Raw genomic sequence first — 21878 nt, forward strand, 5'->3', positions numbered from 1 at the left:
CGCAGAGAGTTGCCATGGCAGCAGGAGGCAATTTAATGGCAAAGGCTCGTCTCCGGAGCAGCACGGCTGGTTTCCCGGCCTTCCCCTCTCTGGCCCTGAACCCAAGGGGCTGGCTCTCCCAGGCCGTCACTGTGCCATGGCCATTTGAAAGTATGTTGCCTAATGGAGTAGAGCTGTAAGATCCTTCAGGTTCTTTCCATGCCCTTCTCCTCCTTGGCTCATGGCCTTTTGATGTCCCATCCCAGAGTTCACCAGAGTCTACTGTACCTTATTATTTGTAGCTCCTTAAATAATGCTCTTTCGTGATTCTGTGCTTTTTAAAAAGATTTTATTTGTTTTTTAGGGAGAAGGTAAGGAAGGGAGAAAGAGAGGGAGAGAAACACTGATGTGTGAGAGAAGCATCTATAGTTGCCTCTTGTATGCCCGTGACTCGGGACCTAGCCCACAATCCAGGCTTGTGCCCTGACTGGGAATCAGGCCTTTTGGTTCGCAGGCCAGTCAGTCCCCTGAGCCACACCAGCCAGGGCGATTCTATGCTTTTATACATGGAGTTTCCTCTGCCTAGGACGCTCCCTTCCCCATCTGTCTAGAAAAATTCCTGCGCACTTTGAAAATGCGGCTCGGTGCTGCCTCCTGCTCCATAATGCTTCCTCCAGCCCCGTATCCTCTGCTGCCTCAGCCTTGCCACACAGCACACGATTTTGAAATGACTGTTTCTGTCTTTGCTTCTCTAGACTGTAAGTTACTTGCATTCAAGAACTGTTTTTATTTTTTTAAATAAATTTCACATCCCCAGGGCCTCGCCCAGGAGTGGGCCCGCAGTAAAAACTTGGCGATGTTTGTTGAACGGCTGATTGTCATAACATCCTATTCAGTCCTTATTGTGGAGTGTTGCGTACCACACAGAGGACAGCACTGTCGTGTCCAGGAAGGGCTTCATCCTCGCCGGAGTCCCAGAGGATTGACCCAGTTTAATCGACTGACTTGTTGGCTCTGTAACCAACTCTCCATTGCATTTATTGTTACTTTCGTGTTTGAACTAGAATGAATGGCCATGGTGGAAAGAGCAACACTTGGGAGTCGGTCTCCCCGGGGTGCAAGTCAGTTGCCCAATTTGTAAGTCTCATTTCCCTCTTGTTGAATTAGGATGTGTGAGGACAGTGCCTAAAATGCTTTGTGGCCCAGACTAAATTCTTAATAAATCTTACTTTCTTTACCTTGCCTTATATTCCATGAAGGAAGTGAAAGCAAAATAGGAGTTTAAACTAGTTGTTAGTTTTGAACCTTCTCCTGTATCTTTATCTGCATCAGACCATTCAATGTTATCTTTTTTTCCATTTTTAAAAATTTTATTGTTATTCAAGTACAGTTGTCTGCCTTTTCCCCCTACCTCTCCCCCACACCTCAGCCACCCCCCCTCCCTCCCCTGATTCCACCCCCCTTGGTTTTGTCCAGGTGTCCTTTATAGTTGTTTCTGAAAATCCTTATCTTTTTAAAAAAGATTTTTATTTATTTATTTATTTTAGAGAAGGAGAAGGGAGAGAGAAAGAGAGGGAAAGAAACATCGATATGCTGACTCAGCTGCCTCTCACAGGCCCCCAGCTGGGGAGCTGGCCTGTAACCCAGGCATGTGCGCTCTGACTGGGAATTGAGCCGGTGGCCTTTCACTTTGTAGGATGACACCCAACCCACTGAGCTACACCAGGGCCAGTGTTATCTTCTTGCTCGGAGCACAACTTTAAAGGTCACCCTTTCCTGTGCCTCCTGTCCGTTTTCCTGAGCTCCTGTGCTTTATTGCCCTTTCCTTGCCTGATGGCCTTGCTTTCATCTTTGTTATCTGTCCCCTGGAGTTGGCTGTGTAGATTGACATTGTGTTTAGCTATCTCTCCTGTCCTGCCTTTGGGGGGATGACTTGTTACTGTTTTTCAGAAATTTCAAGTTGAAATGAATTTACTTTTTTCTCCCACTCAGTAATTCCCAGAGACCACCTCTACTGCAATATTTTTTCTTTGTTCCACGATCATCCCCTTTTCGTTTGTTTTCTTTTTTATTTTATCTTTTTAATTATTTTGACTTCAGTATATGTATTTATAAGCCCTAACTGCGGTCCTCTATAGTGTTTGCTTTATAGTTTAGTCCGAACATTTTTCTTCATTACCCTAACTTTTAAGGTCAAAGCTGGCGTAGGCTGTTCTGCAGTTCTCTTTGCAAATGTTCTCAATATCATGGGATCATGCCGTGTGCGTGCTGGATACGCCAATGCCTGCAGGTGTCAACCTGTTCACTTGGTGAAGTGTTTTTCTCTTGTTGCTTCTCTTCCTTCTTTAGTTCCCACTTTTGGTATTTTATTCATTCCAACTCCCAAAGGATGTGAACCATCAACAAAGCTGTTTTTATTAGTAAATGTAGTAAGGGATTTAGTGAGGATAGCAGTAAAAATTTACTCTTACCTTAGGTTTTTGGCTTATCTCTGACAGTGGGGCTCCATCCTGCAAGGCTAGGGCACAGGGGCCAAGGCACGTAATCCAGGTTTCTCAAGGTGCTTTTTCAGAATTCATGTGCCCCATCCCTTTCCCAGCTGTTTGCCTGGTGGCATAGGGAAAGTAGGCTGAAAGTTTTAAGGAACCTTTCTAGAATGTTTTATAGCCTCTCACCAGCTGTCTGTCAGTCTCAGTTGAAAAACACTCATTTGTAGACTTGTTAGTTGTAATAATCTGGTCTGCCAGTGCCATGCTTATTTTAGGATTAAGTATTTGTTTCATTTCAAAAAAATTGTCACAAATAGTTCCTTTTATCTGAAGTAAAAACTGAACCTTTATTTGCCTGGGTAAGTGCATTTTCAAATCAAAATGCAAGAAAGTGTGATTTTAATGAATCATAAATTTGTCTGTTTGATGCAAGTACTTTTCCTGCTCCAAAATATTCAGTTAAATACTAATTAGTTGAACTATAACCACTTATGAACATGTTGCCTTGGATTGGATAAACTTCATAACACTGGAAACAATATGCAAAGTTAATACAGAATAGTGAAGATTATTGTGTTTGTAGGGAATAATTTGAGAATCGAGCAGATTGGAGACAGAGGAAACTCAGAATCAAAAAAGCCTCAGCTTGAATTCATGCTTTGGCATCAACTAGCCTTCTTGGGCTGTGTAGTTAATCCCTTGGGGCCTCGGTTTTGTCTTCTGTGGAATGGTGATGGCCTCTCTCTCATGAAGTTGTTGTGAGGATCAAATAAACTTGTGAATGTGACAGTTCCTGGCACCCAAGCATCCAGTCAATGTTGATAGAATCTTAATCTGACACCTATAAATTATTTACAGCATTGCGTGGGCAGGTGCACGCATGTGTTGCATGAATGTGCCTGTGAATACGTGCAGGGTGTAAGGAATTGGGTGGTAGTTTTGAGTGTAATGGTTTATGTCTGTGAGTGTGTCTCCCGAGGAAACCATTTAAAATGGTTTTGTTTAGTTCTGTTGAAGTGGATTCTCACAAACCACGAACAGGCGAACACATGAGCGATGTCAGTTTCACAGTGTCACAGCCATTGCAGAATTCTTCCCTCCCACTGTGTCGTTCTCCTTGTGCTAGATCAGTTCTGAGAGCATCCTTCGTCCTCGTCCAGGCTAATGACCTGACAGCCGTGTGTGCACTGACACAGGTTTTTCTTCCAACTGAAAGCTGGGTAGTAGTATTTAGTCCTGTTTTATGTCCATATCAGAAAATGTTGAATTTGGGGCCTTACCATCAAATGTAAAGTGTGTGAAAGTTAGTTTCCTTAATGGTATGAATCACTGAATACATACTGAATGTTATATGCTTTATGTGTATTACCAATAACCTGGCAACAAACTATACAATTGGTGGTGTGCAGTTTTGCATATCAGGAAACTGAGGCTCAGGAGGATACTTATATTTCCCAAGGTCAGACAACTAGTAAGAAAGCGAACCAGAAAGCAAGTTCAGATTGGTCTGACCCCTGTGAGGTCTAAGGCTGCTGCCCAGTCACTATGACAAGTCAACGAAGTTGGAAAGGTAGTGAGGGCACGTTTGGCCTAGGTTTGGGCAGAGCCCGCAGGACCGTCAGACAAAGCATCTGTTCTCAGTGAAAGGCACTGTTTCTGGTCCAGCTGCAAGGTCCTGGCAGCCTCTGGCTTTCTCTTCTTTGCCTCAAAGCTGCTGTTCTACTGCCCTGTGAGTTTTCCAGATATTTTTCAAGGCATTGCTCATCACTTAGAACTGTGTACTTAACCCCTCTTCCTCACCCCAGTTTCGCTGCCCCCGCCTACCTTCCCCTACAGAAATATAAAACGGGCTGTCGTGAGAATAAATATGTGTACCAGTGTCTGGTACATAGCAAGTACTCCATAAATGTTGGCTACCATTATCATTATTATTTTTATTGTTAATAGCATTACTGCTGTGGCCGTATACGATTCAAAAGTTTTATGATGCCTTCATCAAGGATCTGAGTGTTCCCTGGCCAGGGGCTGGCTCTGTATGGTTACACACAGGGTCCCAGGCATGGGCATGCTCTATAAGGTGGGCAGGCCAGCTGGAGGGACAGTTAGTAAGGGAGCCGTGGTTCCCACAGACAGGTTGACAGTTTTCTGTGTGCTCCAGCTCCCTGTCGTCGGCCACAGCAGCCGTCTGTGAATCCTACTTCTGGACCACGTCTTTCTGCCTCCTGACTTCTTTCCTTTCCTTTCCTTTTATCTGCGCAGACGTTAATGATATTGGAGTCTATAACAGGGTTACAAAAAAAACCTTTTTTTTTTTAGTTTGGTGGTCTGTAGCTTATACTTGCATTTCACCCCAAGTCCCTGGTCCCCTGCTCCACCGAAGTGTGCGACATTAAGTGTTGCTCCACCTGCAAAGGCCACTCTAGCCTACCCAGCCCCCCACCAGCACACACATGCTGTTTTTTTCTATTTAATTTTTTCCAGTATCCCTTCATATTGTTTGTCCCTGCGCATGTATTGACTTTATATTTTTTAATTAAATGTGTTGGGGTGACATTGGTTAAATAAAATTATGTAGGTTTCAATTGACTTTATATCAACTTTTTTTACTTTTCAGTTTTCTCACCTCATTCTTATCTTTTGCTGTGTTTTCTCATTTGAACTATAGTTTGTATAGCAACAGAGTTTAACAGTGTGGGAGAGGCTGTTGGCAGGTGAAAGATCCCAGGGGCCCAGTAGACTTGAGCCCAGGGCTGGGGTGCTTTCACTGTTATCTCGCATTTCTGTTTGTGCTCGCTCCCTTAATCAATATTAGACTTTGCTGATCTCAGTGAGGAATGTTTGGCTCTTACTTTGTCTTTCAGCAAATGACAACATCTGCAATCTGATACCTCTTCAACTTCATAACATTAAAAAACTGTTTTAATGTAATTTCTACTGAATCTTGCCTTTTCTAAATTATAAATGTACAGTATACAAAAAGATAATTTATGATTTGGGGATTATTTTGTTTATACGAAGTGGGCCATTTTAATAAATAATATTTATTATAGTTATCAATTCAAAAGTAATGTTTATTTTTTCTAGATGATGAGAGTTCTAAAAAATAAAGAAAATTAAAATTACTTTATTCTAATACCCAGAAATGACTGTAGTTAAAATGTTGGTATATTTTCCTCTAGTCTTTATTCAATTTTATTCATTTAATAATGCATTTTTATAATTATGTATTCATTAGCCAAAGTTTTATATATTCATTTTTATAATTCAACAGTTTATATAATTATATATAAAGTTTGTATATAAACTACAATTTGTGTTATAAAGCAGTATTAAGATGTTACAGTAATTTTTGCAAAAAAAAATCCTAAAATCAATTATTTAAAAATTGCTAACGTAAATAATTTCTAATTATAAAGTCACATGACAAAAATGTAAATATTATAAAAATAGATAATGAAAAATATGGGTCCTACAATTTATTTCTACTTTTAACCATATATTTATAAGCAATTATTTTTAAAAAAATTTTTATCCTCACCTGAGAACATTTTTTCATTGCTTTTAGAGAGAGAGGAAGGGAACAAGAGAAAAAGGAAAGGAAAGGGGGAGAGGGGGAGTTAGTTTCAGAGAAACATTGATGTGAAAATCACTAATTGGTTGCCTCTCATTTATGCCCCTGCTGGGGACCAAACCCTCAACCTAGGTTATGTGCCCTGACCAGGAATCAAACCTGCCACTTCTGGTTTATGGGACAGTGCTCCAACCAACTGAGCCACACAGGCCAGGGCTAAGAAATTATTCTCTAAAAAAATGATCTGTGATTAAATTCATGAAGTGTTTGCATATCTGTGATTAAATTTGTGAAGGAGTATGGAATAGGTATTCTTTGCTTATATGCAGTGAACCAGAATGTGTTCTGCAAAATGGCATCTCAATATTTTTCTCCATGCTTTAGGTATGTGTTCTTTTTGGATCCATGCAATCTGGACTTGATAAACCGGAAGATCAAGTCTGAAGCTCTGTGCGTAGCAGCATGTCCAAGGCAAGAACTGAAAACCCTGAGTGATGTTCAGAAGTTTGCAGAGATCAATGGTGAGACTTGAGGCCCTTTGAGTCAGTGCCCCAGACACTGGCTCTCTGTGAAATTTCATGTGTTTGCATTTCAGTACAAATTTGACTGGGATTAAAAAGAAATCATCAAAGAACCTTAGAGAGAAAATGAGACCTGAAAGTACTTTTGGACTTCCTTGATAAAAAAAAAAATGCTATAGTTACCTAGGGCGCTTGTTAAAACTCCAAACTCTGGGCCCCACCCGGGGAAATTCTGACAAAGTAGGTCTTTGGACTCTGGAAATTTGTATTTTTAACAGATGTCTCAGGTGATTTTTGTGTATCCTGTTTGAGTATTTGGGAATTACTAGACTACTCCAGGTAAAATTGGGGGTGGTGGTATTTCTGAAAAGTATTTCAATTAGTATATTTATTTTTACCTCTGGATAACAATGTAATATATGTCTTTTATAGGAAATTTGAAAAGTTCCACCATTTTTCAGTGTGTTGATGTAAATAATTTTGTGTTTTGCCTTTTTAATTTAACATTATGTCTTAACCACTTTTCTAAAAAAAAAACAACGAAGTCTTGAAAGGCTTTGAGGTTAAACATGGGGAGTTCACCGAGAAAACCAGCAGTCAGAACTCAGGTTTCTAACCTCCAGGTGCTGTCCTCAGTTCCTTACGACTCCCCTAAGTCTTCTTCCAAGAATTTTCAAATCTCTTTTTGCAGAGGCCACATATTGGTCGCCCCCAAAGCCTGTGTTTTTGGACTTTGTGAGGTTTTATGTTTCTATTTTGTGTGTAGGATTCCTCAGAGCTGCCTCAGTCCTGCCCAGATGCAGACTAGGGTTAGTTTCTTTGAACAAGGGTTGTCTCATGTCTATGGCCACACCACCCTGAACTTGCCCCGTCTCGTCCGAATGGGGGTTGACTCTGCTATGACTTCTAGCTGGGTGGAGAAGCAGCTTAGGGACAGCTATCCCCACACTGGCATGGCTCCGAAGTCTTTCTGACGGGGTGCTAGCCTCTGAGGGCAGAAACACCACAGACTGGAGGTATTCCTGTCCGCAGCTAAACGATGGTGGGAAGGGCATGGCATTTGTTTTGATCTGGATTCTAACTGTGCTTCTGCCACGGACTGTAATGAAGGACGGAAAGTATAGCCTCATCTGATAAAATGTGAATTTCAAATAATTCCCCTGGCATAGAGTGTTGTGAGGATTGAATGAGATGATGTGTGAAGAGTATTGGATACTTGTGGGCACTGAATAAAGAGGTATCAGCTAACTCTTTAAGATCTCATTTTCTATTCCCATAGGATATCCTCCAAAGTGTTGATGTGCTGAGTCTGATATCAGGATGATCAGCCTTGTATTTATCAGGGTTCTTAGCGAGGGATGAGTTACTCTTTAAGGGTTTTCCTAAAACCGTAGACAGTGTAAGCACATACCACGTACTCTGGGGGGTAGTGTCACTGAGTGGTTAGGAGTATGGCCTCCAGACCTAGATTATCTGGGTTCACACATTGGTCCTTCTACTTAGCAGCTGTGAGACCCTGGACAAGTTGCTTGATCTGTCCATGCCTCAGTTTCTCCATCTATGAAATAGGGATAATGTATGTACCTAAACTACTTCATAGCATTGTTGTGGAGAGTTAATACAGGAACATGATTAGATCAGCATCTGGCAAAAAGTACATTGCTTAAAAGAAAAGTGTTGGCTACTGTTGTGAAAATATTTTTATTATTCCACCCGTGGAATGTAATGGTCTTCCTACCCCCAGTCTCTCTCTATTTCTAGCTCTCTTACATACTGTTGCCATATTAATATTCTTGGAGCTTTAATCATGTTAATCCGTTGCCTAGATATCAGCGGTAAAAGTCATACAATGAAACTTTATGTGTCTTACCCTGGCATTTAAAGCTATGATGTAGTGTTGAACCATCTTCTAACACAGGGGTCCCCAACTCTTGGGCCACAGCAGGAAATGAGCGGCAGGCGAGCAAGCAAAGCTTCGTCTGTATTCACAGCCGCTCCCCATGGCTCACAGTACCACCTGCGCAGCTTCCGGACATAGCTGTACACACAGCAGCATGGCTCCTGTCAGATCAGCAGGGGCATTCGGTTCTCATAGGAGCACAAACCCTACTGTGAACTGTGCATGGGAGGGACCTAGGCTGTGTGCTCCTCATAAGCATCTAATGACTGATGCTCTGAGGCGGAGCTGAGGCCGTGATGCTAGGGCTGGAAAGCAGCTGCAAATACAGAGTATCATCAGCAAACAGGTTTGACTACAGAGACCGTAATAAATCAATTGCTTGCAGACTCATTATCAGAACCCTGTTAGTCAGTGGCAAGTACCAACTAACCTGCATCTGGTAGCAGGCTATAAGCCATCCCCCACCACCCCACCCGGGGCTGTGGAAAAATTGTCTTCCATGAAACCAGTCCCTGGTGCCAATAAGGTTGGGGACCGCTGTCGTGACATGTTCTCTTGAACCTACTGGATGTGAGTCTTGGGCCCTAAACCTGGCATGTCATCTGGAAGGCCAAAAGGGAGCTGGTTCCTTGTTGGCTGTGTTCCCTACTGTGTTGATCCGTAGGGAAGAAATGCCCTTGTTTCCTGCCAGCATGCTTTGTTGCCAGGCCAGCATCCTTCCGAGCAATATGATACTGAGTGTGGCCTAGCAAGGTCCTGTTAGAAGACCCTCTTGGTGAGTCTTGCAGCTTTGTATTTCCCACAGTGTCTTGCACAAAGCAGATGTTCACACATATTAATGAATAAACATTATTCAGAAAACAGACTTCTTAAATTGGTAACTAGCGAAAAAGGCACCCTCGGCCTTTTGAGGCAGCTGTTTGCAAACAGGTTAGCTATTTAAAAAGTAGCAATAATGGTGACATCAAGAAGCCCAGCAATGGAAGATGGAGAAGATAATCATTTTAAACAGCAAATAGAAAAACTATGAAATTATAATAGAGAAGAAGCCCCCAGTGTCCTCATAGTGTTACGGCTGTACTTCAATTAGAGGATATATAGGCCTTTTGACCTCAAATATATAGATCTCAATCATTAATTTCAGAGAGAAATATCTTTAAGAGATAATTTAGGTTTAAGTGAGAAATTTCCAAATCTTTAAGAGAGAATTGTTAAAAGTTGACCAAAGAGCCCAAAACGCATGAACAAACTCTAAAGCTCTCCGAAGAAAACCTAGAAGAAAGCTTCATGACGTTGGATTGGGCGATGATTTCTTCAATACGAACCAAAAGCACAGGAGACAAAAGAAAAAAATAGATAAATTCAACCCCATCAAGATTCAGAACTCTGTGTGTCAGAGGACACAACAGAGTGAAAAGGCAGTCCATGGGATTGGAGAAAATATTTGCAAATCTTAAACAGACATTTCTCCAAAGAAGATATACAAATGGTTAATAACAAAGGCATCAAAAAATGCTGAACATCACTAATCATAAGGAAAACACAAATTAAAACTACAGCGAGAGACTACCTCACACCCAGTAGGTTGGCTACAATCAGAAACAAAACACCCCACAAAACAGAAAATAATGAATGTTAGTCAGGATGCAAAGAAGTTGGAACACTGTTGGTAGGAATGTAAAACAGTGCATCCACTATGGAAAACAGTAGGAAGTTCCTGAAAAATTTAAAAATAGAATCACCATAGAGGATTGTGAGACAGTAAGAGTGCCCTAAGTATGGATACATGGAATTGTACATTTGGCCATGCCCATGAAATGTACAACACCAAGAGTGAAACCTAATGTAAACTGAGTGGGGACCCTGGAATACAGATGAGTTCCTAGAACACTCACCGAGTGGGGGAAGCCTGTACTACATGGGGCCTGCCCTCGAAAGATAATTCCTGTTTTTGTTGGGTTCCCCCTCATATAGACTTTATGATGTGTCATTATGGGCTCATCAGTTGTATCAAATGTTCCACTGTGGTGGGGGAGTTGATAATGGGTGAGGCCATACAGGAAGTATATGGAAATATCTCTGTTCCTCTCAGTTTTCCTGTGAACCTAAAACTGCTCTAAAAAATAACATTCTTTAAAAAAATAGATCACTGTATGATCCAGAAATATCACTTTTAGGTGTCTATCTGAAAAGAGGTAGAAGCAACCTAAACGTCCATTGATGAATGAATAAAGAAAATGTGGTACATACTTACAATGGAATGTTAGTCAGCCTTAAAAAAATAGGGAAATCTTGTTACATGTTACAACATGGATGAACATGAGGCCAGTGTGCTAGGTAAAATAAACCAGTCATAAAAAAGACAAATATTGCACGATTCCACTTACATAGGTATCTAATGTAGTCAGCCTCTTGGCAGGTAGAATGGTGGATGCCGGGGCTGAGGGTGTAGATCAGTAGAGAGGTGGTATTCAATGGAAAGAGAGTTTCCGTTTTGCAAAGTGAAAAATCCGAGAGATCTGTTGCACAACTACGTCCAGATAATTAGCACTACTATACTATACACTTGAAAATGGTTAAGATGATACATTTTGTTGTTTACACCACAATTTTTTTTGACAAAAGGAAAGGAAATTTTGACACATGCTACAATATAGATGAACCTGGAGGGCGCCATGGTGAGTGAAATAAGCCAGTTACAAAAGGACAAATAGTGTATGAGCGCCCCTTATGTGAGGTACTTAGAATAATCAAATGTATCTGCACAGTACGTAGAACGGCGGTTGCTGGGGCTGTGGGAGAGAGGAAGGAGGAGTTGTGTTATTCCCGAAGAGTTTCAGTTTTGCGAGAAATGAAGCATTCTGGAGGTGGGCGGTGGTCATGGCTGCACAGCAGTGTAAACACACTTAGTGCTGCCGGCGGCACACTTACACATGGGTAAGATGCAAAAGTGTTATGTGCCTTCTGCCCCAATTAAATGTTCCAGAAAGAGAAAGCATGATAGTAAAGTTTTAAATGATCATTTTAAACCTTATTTTAAAATGCAAGGTAAAATAGCATCTTTTTTTATGAGAATGAAAAGATAATATAAGTCCTTCTCGAGGAAGTTAGTTTCCACAACAACATGTGAGAGTACTTTTTAGCACTTACAACCATTTATTCATGTGGACTTCTATTACGTTTACAAATTATTTAAATTTTTCATAAAGGAAAGCTATTGGTTCCTGTAAGAAATGAATGTATTAGGCAAATCAAATATTTCTCAATTCTTTGTTTCTTTTAGACAAGAAAGCAGAGTTGGTTTCTTGGACATGTAAACTTGTGGACCACTCTGCCAAGTATGCGTGACTAGAATAGAAAGTTGGCAGGAAACAGCTGAAAGTTAGATTGGTTATGTCGAGATGTGCCTCACGGCCAAGAGCTTGGAAAGACAAGCAGAAGAATTTAGATGAGTATAAACGTATAAGTTCTTACACGTGAGTTGTGTGGTAGGTCAACAAATGTGCGTTTTATTATTATGGTTCATAGTTTATGTATGATACCACTCATAGTACATGATGCTAGGGAATAAAACAGTTTCACAGTTGCTTTAAAAAAATTAAAGTCACCAAAACCACAAGGACTCAGTATTAAACTTCATTTATCATTTTCCTGCAGTAATGCATGAATTTCCTGGGAGCTAGATCACACCGTATTCATCTCAGAATATTCCAGCCTTAATATGGGACTTCACATAGTAGCTATTCATAAATGTTTTCCAAATGAGTGGTGGACTGAATTCCCTTTCCATCACTATTGCCACTTAGTCATTTCCCATTCTCTCAATGTACTTAGTTCTGTATCCAAGTTGTTACCAGCAGGTAAATTGTTTAGTTTCCATGTAACCAGAATTGCTGTGAAATCAGTTCTTTTTATTCATCTCTTAAATAAGTCATCTTATTTATTCATTCATCTGTCTTGCACGTACTCTCCAAGTGATTATTCATGCCACTTCTTATAAGCCCTCTTGCGCGTCCCCTTTCCTAACCTTACATCTGCTCCGCAGAGAAACTGAGATTGGCTGGCGAGAGCTCCCGTCTGGGTTCTTGTTGTCAGCAGAGCATGAATTCCGTCAACTTCCCTTCCCTCCCCTTTCTGTTGAACTGGTTTCTGTCCTCTTTATTATCATTGTTTTTGAAAACTCAAATGTGTAGGTTGTAGGAGGGAAAATTATCCTTCTCCCCCCATTGCTAACGTCAGCTTCCATGAGATTTTCATCCCAACCCCGCCAGACGGTGACAGGTGGTGAAGAGAGGGGGAGAGTGTGGGCTCAGACAGTGCTCCCCCACCTCTCTCCCTTCTCTGATTCTGGCCTGACCGCCACCTCTGGCCGACAGACCACCCTTCACTCAGCACTGCTGCATTAGTCAGCATGGGCATCCAGCTCCGAGCAGATCATTCATACTTAAGACCTGCGTTTGCTTTCAGCCTATCATTTATCGGTCCCCGCTTTGTGCCGTGCACTGTGCCAGATGTTTTGCATGCTTTTTTTATCCTTTCCACTTGCCATCTAAATTCCAAACAGCAGCTTAGAAATGAAAATAACCTGTGATTAACCTGGGGACATTAAGCATGTTCTCAGTGGGTGCTCATATTTTACATGGAATTCCTTATGACCTTTTACATTATTCCTATCCAAATATTTTATAATGTATATATACATTGTTTTCATAACATAGTAGTAAACTGGCAGAAGTTTTGTTTTCCTTTTGTTTTGTCCCATTTGCAGTTTGTAAAAAAGCATTCCCATTGAACAGCGCTTCTTCAAGGTACCGTAGTTTGTATAAATTCTGAGAGCTTGGTGACTCGCCGCTTGAACCATGCTCACGTTTGGAATTGAGCCATGCACCTTGGTGCTTCCCCGGTGATCGTCATTTTGGCGCTGAAAACCTTGACAGATGAACTGATCTCTTTAGATAACATTTGTGACTATTAAGACTTGAGATTATCCTTATCTAGTCAGTAACAATATAACTTAAACCACAGAGTCGTGGGTTGTTTTTTTTTGATGCAGTGAATCAAAAGATTGTACTTGATACCATTCATCATGAATGAAGTGAGAAACCCTAGCAACTGATTTGATTGCCACCAAATCACAGATCCACAAGGGACACTTGATTGTCAAAAAGTGGGAAAAATTCTTACATTTGGTAATGCAATTGAAACTAATTCTTCATTCTATAAATAATTAAATAGTACTCATTAAGTATTGTGTCCAAGAGACAGAGACAAGGAACAGGCCTCATGTTTAAGGAGCTTGTGTTATAACAGACAGTCAGACTTCCTTTCATCATCCACAGTACATAGTAGAAGTCTTGCATGTAGCTGTCCAAAGTTAATTCACTCAGCAAATAGGTATTGTGTGCCTGCTATGTGCCAGTAGTGGTTGACATGATGTCACACCAGCAGCTGGATAAAGGGTGCTTCTTGGGAACTGCAAAGATGTCCATCCTTTTCCTTAGTTACTCCAAATTGAAACTGAAAATTGCCTTGCATTTTTCCAGCGTAAGTAAATATATAATGCTTCCTTAATTAGGGAAAGGAATTAAATTCATTGGACTTTGCATGGCAATGCAATTTGGTTTTCATAAAGAAAATTGTTATACATTGAGAGGTTTTAATTTTTTATTAACTAGAATTTTCTAAATCATGTTTCTTAAGGAATCTTTTGATCTTAATTTTAGTGTATCTTACAAATATTACAGTAATAGTAAATCAAGCAACATTTTAAAGCAAGAAGAATTAGCCTCTCACTTAACCAACTTTTTGCTTTGTATCTTTGTTTCAGATAGTTTGGTGTTTTAGAACAGCGCTTCACAAGTGAGGGTCATTGCCATCCCCACCCCGGGACATTCGGCAGTGTTAGGAGACATTTTTGATGGTCCCCGCTGACTGAGGAATTAGGTGGTGGCCACTGGCATTGAGTGGGTAGAGACCAGGGATGCTGCTAACATTTCTGCAACGCACAGGAATCCCCATAACAAAGCATCGCTGAGATTGAGAACTTTTAGATCATATATTTTGTAGTGTATAGTGGAAAGCATATGAACATTATACATAGCATGTAAGACTAAAATGTGGGATTAAAGTGGGTATTTTTCCTTTTTTATTTTTCTTTAATTTTTACTAAATGTGTTGGGGTGTCCTTGGTTAGTAGGCTCACATAGGGTTCAAGTGTACATTCCTATGATACTAGATCTGTACAGTGCACTGTGAGCTCACCACCCACAGTCAGACTGTCTTCCCTCACCATGTATTGGGCTCCAATACTGCCTACGTGCCCCGAGATAGGAGTTTCAGATGTTTTGAGGCATAAGACCCCAGTCCTCAAAGAGATCACATTGTGAAGTTAGAGATGATATATACTCTCACAAATCAAAAAGTTACAAAGTAACATGCTAACTCTATCATGGAGCTAAGCGGTACATATCCTTGTGTGGGTGAGTCAGAGAAGGCTTGACCGAGGAGGTGAAGCTCATGGACGTTCCCGTCGAACTCAAACACTCAGGTACTAGTTAGGGGAGGACAGCCCATGCAGAGGCAACAGCACATGAAAAAGCCTGGCAGCTTGTTAACCTGTAGCCACTGTAAGTAGTTAATTATGTTAAGATGAGGCTGGAGTTTAAGGAAGAGGCCCGATGTAGGAGGGCCTTGAAGCCAAGGAGTTTGGGATTTATCCTGAAGACGGGGATGTAATACAACTAATGCCCATTTTACAAAGACAGTCCTGAAGGAAGGTTGTGTGCGGGATGGAGATGGAAGCCCTTTGGGAGAGGAGCTTATCTGACTCAGTAAGAGATCAGAAAGGTCTGAGACAACACAGAAAGGTCTGATTGTCAGAGCTTGGTATCATGAATATCTCGAATGGTATGGGAGGAGACAGCAGACTGAAAAGGAGAAAGGGTGACTTCCACATTTCATCTTGGGTATTTCATGGTTGATGGAGCCAGGACTGAAGCAGTATGGGAGGAGGGAGAGCAGATTTGGAGAGTGGAAGATAGAAATGTTTTTTTTTTAAATGTGTTCTTTTTGAGGTGTCTGGGGACATACATCTTTTGCCCGGGAGCTTATTGAATACTTGTCTGATTATGATTATTAGGAATGACCCAGAAGAAACATTGTGGCCTAGAAGTAAAGAATTCTATTTCTAAGTTTTCCAGTGAATGCTCGTAAGGCCTCATTTTTTTCATCTGTAATGTTTAGAGTGTGGTGATGGAAACATACCTCTTATGGGAGTTATAAGTGATATTGAGCTGAAGAATAAATAATTGAATATTATAAAGCATTGGAAAAATTATAGTAGTTAAACACTCTGGGGGCTATACAACCTTTTACTGAGACAAATGTTTATATACCAAAGTTAGATTCCTAAAATCATTCATTTTGATGGCATTTGAGTAACACTGGCTGAGTTCTCTCATTGTGGTTTAGATACGCTTTTTGCTTTTTGTTTTAGATTTTTCATTACTCAAGTATGATCTTTTCCCCTAATTTTACATTAGAAGAAAAATGTTACCTCACTGTTTGTGACCAAACCTCTTGTACTAGTATTGTTTATACTGCCCCTATTAAAAAAATAAGAAAGAGACTACCTTAAAAATGTTTGCTGAAAATGCATTAGCCAATAAACATGAAAGAGAAACAACTGTACCGTGTTTGTCATGCACGACGGGGTTGTTTTAATGATCTTCACTGAGGCTTCTCTGTCCATCAGTCCTTCAGCAGGAAGCAGTATAAGGTTTCTTGTAATTGTTATGACGAACACATTGTAAAGATCTTTTCCCTTTAATCCATTTAGTGCAGGATCTATTTAGTACTGGCCGGTGTCCCAGAATACCATCAGAGATAAGGCTATTATCCTTTCATTGAGCATTATCCTAGGAAAGCATTTGTAAGATTGAACTCTGTTGCACCTGCTGACCTCCTTTTTGAAAGGGAGAAAGGGTGGGGATGGAGATTATGTCCGCTGAATTCAGATAGAGCAGGGTGTTTGACAGCCCGGAACAGCGCTTTAGTTAGGGCCTCTCATATTGTGCAAATCGATTCCATCTTGGACTCAGAGAGAAATAAGTTGACAATTCAGATCAGGAAGTTGATGATCGCATTGGGTGCTTTGCAGTTACTGGCACAGTTGCTATTTTTTATCGTGCGCAGTTCTATAATAGGACTCCCAGCTATTTCGGGGATTAATCTGAAATGTTTGCTTGCCATTGCTGTACATGGAATCAAGTGGCATTATCTTCATACATGAGAGACTACTTTCAGAAGAGTTAGAGTTTTAATATTTTGCTAACTTAAAAAAAGTCGTTACAATGGAGAAGAACTCTCAGAAACAATTTCAAAAACTTAGTTTCCTATTGAGTCTTGTCTGAAGAAGTTGAAGAAATTTGAAGAACAGTGCCATATAACTTTCAGGTCTCTCTTTAAAAACCTTTTACATTGTTAAGTTCCTTGAGTTATGTTTACGTAAAATAGATGCTACATGTGTTTATGTAAGTATGCTATTATAGCCCAGTATTTAAACTCTTGACAAGTTGGTTGCTGGTTTGGGAGCAGCATTCCTGAAATAAGTGAAGGCTTTGTGGCTTTCTAAAATTTTCTTTGATTGATAGAACAAGATCTGAATGAAATAAAATCACTTCTAATAGTGTTGTCCCAACAGAGCTTTTTTCTATATTTTGTTCTGATTTCTTCTCACATCCTCACATGACATTTCTATAATTATTTCAGTGTTAAAATTTGCTATTTTCATTTCACATTATATTTTAAACTTGTGCCATGTGGTACATTATAAAAGTTCATTATTTATTTAATACAAATGGAAATCTATCCTGTCTGCATTTAATAATGAAGTATTTGACCAAATTAGTAATTTGGTAGAAACATCAACTAATAAAATATAAGCAATTTACCTGATATAAAGCTGTGGATCCTTGGCAAAATTAGATTACAGCTTAGTTAACAATAGCTTAGTTAAGAATAGCTAAGCAGTACAAAATTAACAAGTCAGTAAAATAAGGTTTATCAACAACTTGGTGGACTGTATTCATCTGAATTTTGTATATCGTTCAGATACATATTAGCTATATAGTCAGGGAACAAACGGTCGCACAACCAATCTAGGACTGAATTTAAGCTATTGGAAGCTATCTGAAAACTGGGGATCCTTTGATCAGTTTAGCAGTTTTATCAATTCGTTCAGTTTATTTAGTTTCCTGCCTTTTAAATGAGAAAAAAGTAATATCTGAATGCAATGTGCTATGTGTAATAATTTTAAATATTCAGTCATAAGGAGCATAGAAAAGAGAGGTTGCATATATACCAGAGTGTGAGGTTTGTGGTCAAAGAGATCTAGAGTTTAAGCTCACCTCTACTGCTGGGTAGCTCATTTACTTACCTCGTAGCCTCTGTTTCCTTCTTTATAGTGGGTTTAATAATACATACCTGCATTATAGAGTTTTAGTAAAAGATATGATAAGTATTTATGAGATGAGAGGTAGAGATTTACCTTACCAGTAACTTCCTAAAAGTTCCCAGCATAATGGGAGGAGGGGACAGACCAGCTTGGGAATGGGCTGCTCGGCCTAATTCTCAGAAGTCTTAGTGCTAGGGAAAACTATTGGCTTTGCCAACAGGAGAGTTTTATCATGTTTCTTTTTCTTCAATTTGGTTGTATGGAGACATTCCTGGATGCAGTTTGGTCAGTTATGATTAAAGTTGGTTCTTGAGAATACACACACTTACAGATAAACTGATATATGACAGACAATCCCTTAATAAAGGTTGTTCTAGTACTTATTACTCTTAATAATATTAATTAAAATTTGTACGTAAGTTACTGCAGAAGAAATGTTTTAAATGATGGAGGACTGGTACCATGGACCAAATCAAGTTCTTATTAATCCTATAATGTTCTATAATGTTTGAAAGTTGCATATGCCGAGTTAATATTCACATACAAAATACAATTAAAGTGCATTAATAAGAGAATTTATTCACACTCTGCTAGCTAATGTGTATAACTTTTCTTTCAACAGGCTCAGCACTCTGTCGCTACAACCTAAAGATTTCTGAATACACATCTTCAAAAGCTTCTCCTCTTTGCCCCAAACTTCCAGTTCCAGCGAGGTAAATTTTATTGTGTATTGTTAACTTGTGATTTTTGTTTTTGTGGGTAGAGTTTAACCTGTACATGTTATTCTGATAAAAGAGTCACTTGATGATACCAGTTGCTTAGGTCCAGTACTTTCACATCAAAAATTTCAAAGTAATAGTAGAAATGATAACATGTTATTTATAACTTTAAAAAATGCAGGCAAATAACTTTTCTCATCATTTTTTTTCATTTCTTCTGGGGGCTCACTACTTTTTGACATAATGTTTAAGTGTACAAAACTGCTGAATTATTATAAAATCTACAATAAACTTACAAGCCAAGTCTCACAGTCTTTAAAGATTCTTGGAAGTTGATCCCAGTGATACTAATGGGGACATTTTTAAATTTACGTGGCAAATTTAAAATACATGGCAGTGATTATTCTCCATAGTTTATTGTAGTCTATGTCCTTTAGGTCCATTCTCTGTAATAGGTTGTTTGCATATCTTACCCAAGGTCTTATTCAACAAATATTTATTACTATGTACCTACGGTGTGTCATGGGTGCAAGAATGAGGGAAAACCTCATGGTAGTTATAAGAAAAGCAAATTTTAAAATTATAAATTGACTTTTAAGAAAGGAAACAAATTTTCAAGCACTGTAAATGTATCCTCAGACTTAGGTTTATAGGATTTAGGGCATGTCTGATCTCAGGAACCTTAGCGTGTACCTCTAACCCATGTATGATATGAGTCAGCGTCTCCAGGAATACTGACTTGAACTACTTTTATTGCAGCTCAGTGTATTATAAAAAGCTGTTGGTCAAAAATTTGAGACTAGTGTCTGCTTTCCTTTGGATTACTTGTGGGTGTAACTTGTGCTGTGTTAACTTGAATTTGAAGCTTTCTGTTGAAAAGTAGACAAAAGATACAGCAGTTGCATTGGTTTCAGCTTTTAGTCTTGTCAAGTTGCTGTTGGTGTTACAATATAAAGTCTTTGGGACATAAAAATAAAGGAGATATTTTGAATGATACTAAGTAAAAGGGATCTACAAATTATGGGCTTAGACTGATAGGTAAGGAGACTCCATTTGTGAAAATTGAGAACATTAGGGAGGCTGTGACAGTAGAGAAAAAGAGGTCATTTGAATAGAGTTGCTGGAGAAAATTTATCAATGTAGAAAGAAGAAAAGCTATGTCCTCCTGAATTCCTAAATTCTGTTTTAAATGCATATTTTGAGTACAGTCACTATTTTAAGGCATAAACCTATTATAAAAGCATCACCCGAAAGCTTTGGGAATAAGGTTGCTTTGCCCCTGTATAACATGGGTGGGAGTCCAGGGGGTGGGGCAGTTCATACTGCAGACCGTGCTCCACCTCTCACCTCTGAGTCTATCTCATTGAGAACCGCCCCTTACTGGTGATTTGGGGTGTTGTAGTCTTGGCTGCACATACACGCACATCTCACATACAGCATCCTCAGGGCCCCCACCAAAAGGTGAAGTGTAAGTATTAGGGGTTTGGAGTGTAGAAATGGACAGACTTGGCTTCTAACAAGGTTATCCACCAGTATGTCAGTACCCCAAGATGCAAGGACAAACCTGTACCATCTGAAAACTGAGTATATGCAATGTTTGTACCTTAAAGATCCTTACAGTCTAAGTGTCTTATCACTTCTGTCTCAACTCAGGCTGTTGGAAAATAAAGAAGAAAGAGTTGATAGGAGGAAGGCAGATTTGGACCCTGTAAATAGCACCGTTTAGTATTTGGCATGCAAAATGAAAGGATCAGAAGTCAGAATAAATTTGTTCTAATAAAAAACTCGGAACACTACCTTGTTTCATACTAGTATTAGATACCAAATTGATGAATACCAAAATGATGACTAAAATCTAGTGTGTCCCTAAGAAACTCAGTCCTTAAAAAAATTAGGGACTATTTTTATATGTGACTTTAAAAAAAAAATGTGTCCAAAAGACCAGCACTAGACAAACTTGTGACACAGGCAAATGGCCCTCAGCGTCTTCCATGTCTCTTTTGCCGTCCCTCCTAGGAGCACCCTAGTGGGATGGAAAGAGCTGAACTCTGAGCCCAGATAGGCCTGGACGTTGAGTTCTGTGTCAGCACTTTCTATTTGTCAGGTTGAGCAACTCTCTTAATCTCTCTGTAAACCAAGTTTCCTCATATATGAAACAGGAATTTACTACTTCTGTCATGGAATTATAAGAGTTAAATAAGGTAATATGTGTTACACATCCATTATTGTGCTTGGTTATTGACTTGAGAGTAGTATGCCTTTCAATCTTGAGCCTCCCCCTTTTCCCCCAACCTTGTTGGGTACCCAGGTGCCTTCTGCAGCTGAAGGCAGTGCCTGTTTTAGAGAAAAGCAATTGTAAATTAATTTTCAGTAAAACACTAGTCCCATGTAATTGCCAAATGGTTATGATTCCAAAGAGCTTTTGAATTTAAAAACAAATACCTAGAAAGAGCCATATTTACCCAAATTCATAATACTCTATTGGTGACATGCTAAATGTGGTAGCAATAGGGAGACCAGCTAGTCTGTATTCTTACACTGCTTGAAGGCTTAGGCATAGCTAGAGAAAATTGCGGCATTAGAGCTAGATTACATAAATTCAGCTTATTCATCAAGCATTGATTGTGGTGTTTCTGGATGTCAGAAAAGATGCTGGATGTTGGGGAATTAATAACATAATGTAGAAATGAGATACTAATAGCCAAGAAAAATTGTTATCTATTTATATTTTTTAATGAAGGATTCAAGGTAAATTAACACTTATAAATCACCTACTATGTGCCAGCTACCATATTAAGCTTCTCATATGTATTATCTCATTTAGCCCTCACAAAAGCCTATCAGGATATTGTCCCAATTTAAAGATGAGGAAATAGAAGATAAGAGAGATTAAATGAGTTATTCAAGAGCACACAACTAATTGTTGGGAATCAGAATTTGAATCTAAGTTCTTATAAAATCTATAATAGTTGTTGTTTTTTCTTTTAAGAGAAAGTACAGGAATTAAAGAAGAGAAAAAATAAAATAAAATGTATGAAAACCATTGCATATTACCATCAGATTCTTGACTTACTTTTTTTCTATCTTTTCTGTGCTGTGGAGATATTGCCAGAACCCTTTGTTGTTGTTCTTTCTGAAATAAAACTTTTAATTAGAAATCATGTGTAATTGCTTATTTAGAACCTGAAGAGTTTTTTAAATTGAGTTAACATTGGTTTATAATGTTATAAGGTTTCAGGTATGCA

At 39.3% G+C, this 21878-nt stretch overlaps 1 protein-coding gene across 4 annotated transcripts in view; it reads left to right on the top strand.

Annotated features, from left to right (window-relative positions):
* The window catches only part of SLC44A1 (solute carrier family 44 member 1), a 173861-nt gene that overhangs the window by 79915 nt on the left and 72068 nt on the right, over nt 1-21878 (top strand). For 3 of the 4 annotated variants that reach the window (XM_037035966.1, XM_037035968.1, XM_037035967.1), the window contains exons 4-5: nt 6424-6560; nt 18537-18627. In XM_037035966.1, the coding sequence (XP_036891861.1) occupies nt 6424-6560; nt 18537-18627 (228 nt within the window). The remainder of the gene's footprint in view (nt 1-6423; nt 6561-18536; nt 18628-21878) is intronic. The other variant, XM_037035969.1, reaches the window with a different exon arrangement.

This window comes from Sturnira hondurensis, unplaced genomic scaffold (genome assembly GCF_014824575.4).
Source record: "Sturnira hondurensis isolate 20B ecotype Veracruz unplaced genomic scaffold, ASM1482457v3 Scaffold0022566, whole genome shotgun sequence".
NCBI lineage: Eukaryota > Metazoa > Chordata > Mammalia > Chiroptera > Phyllostomidae > Sturnira > Sturnira hondurensis.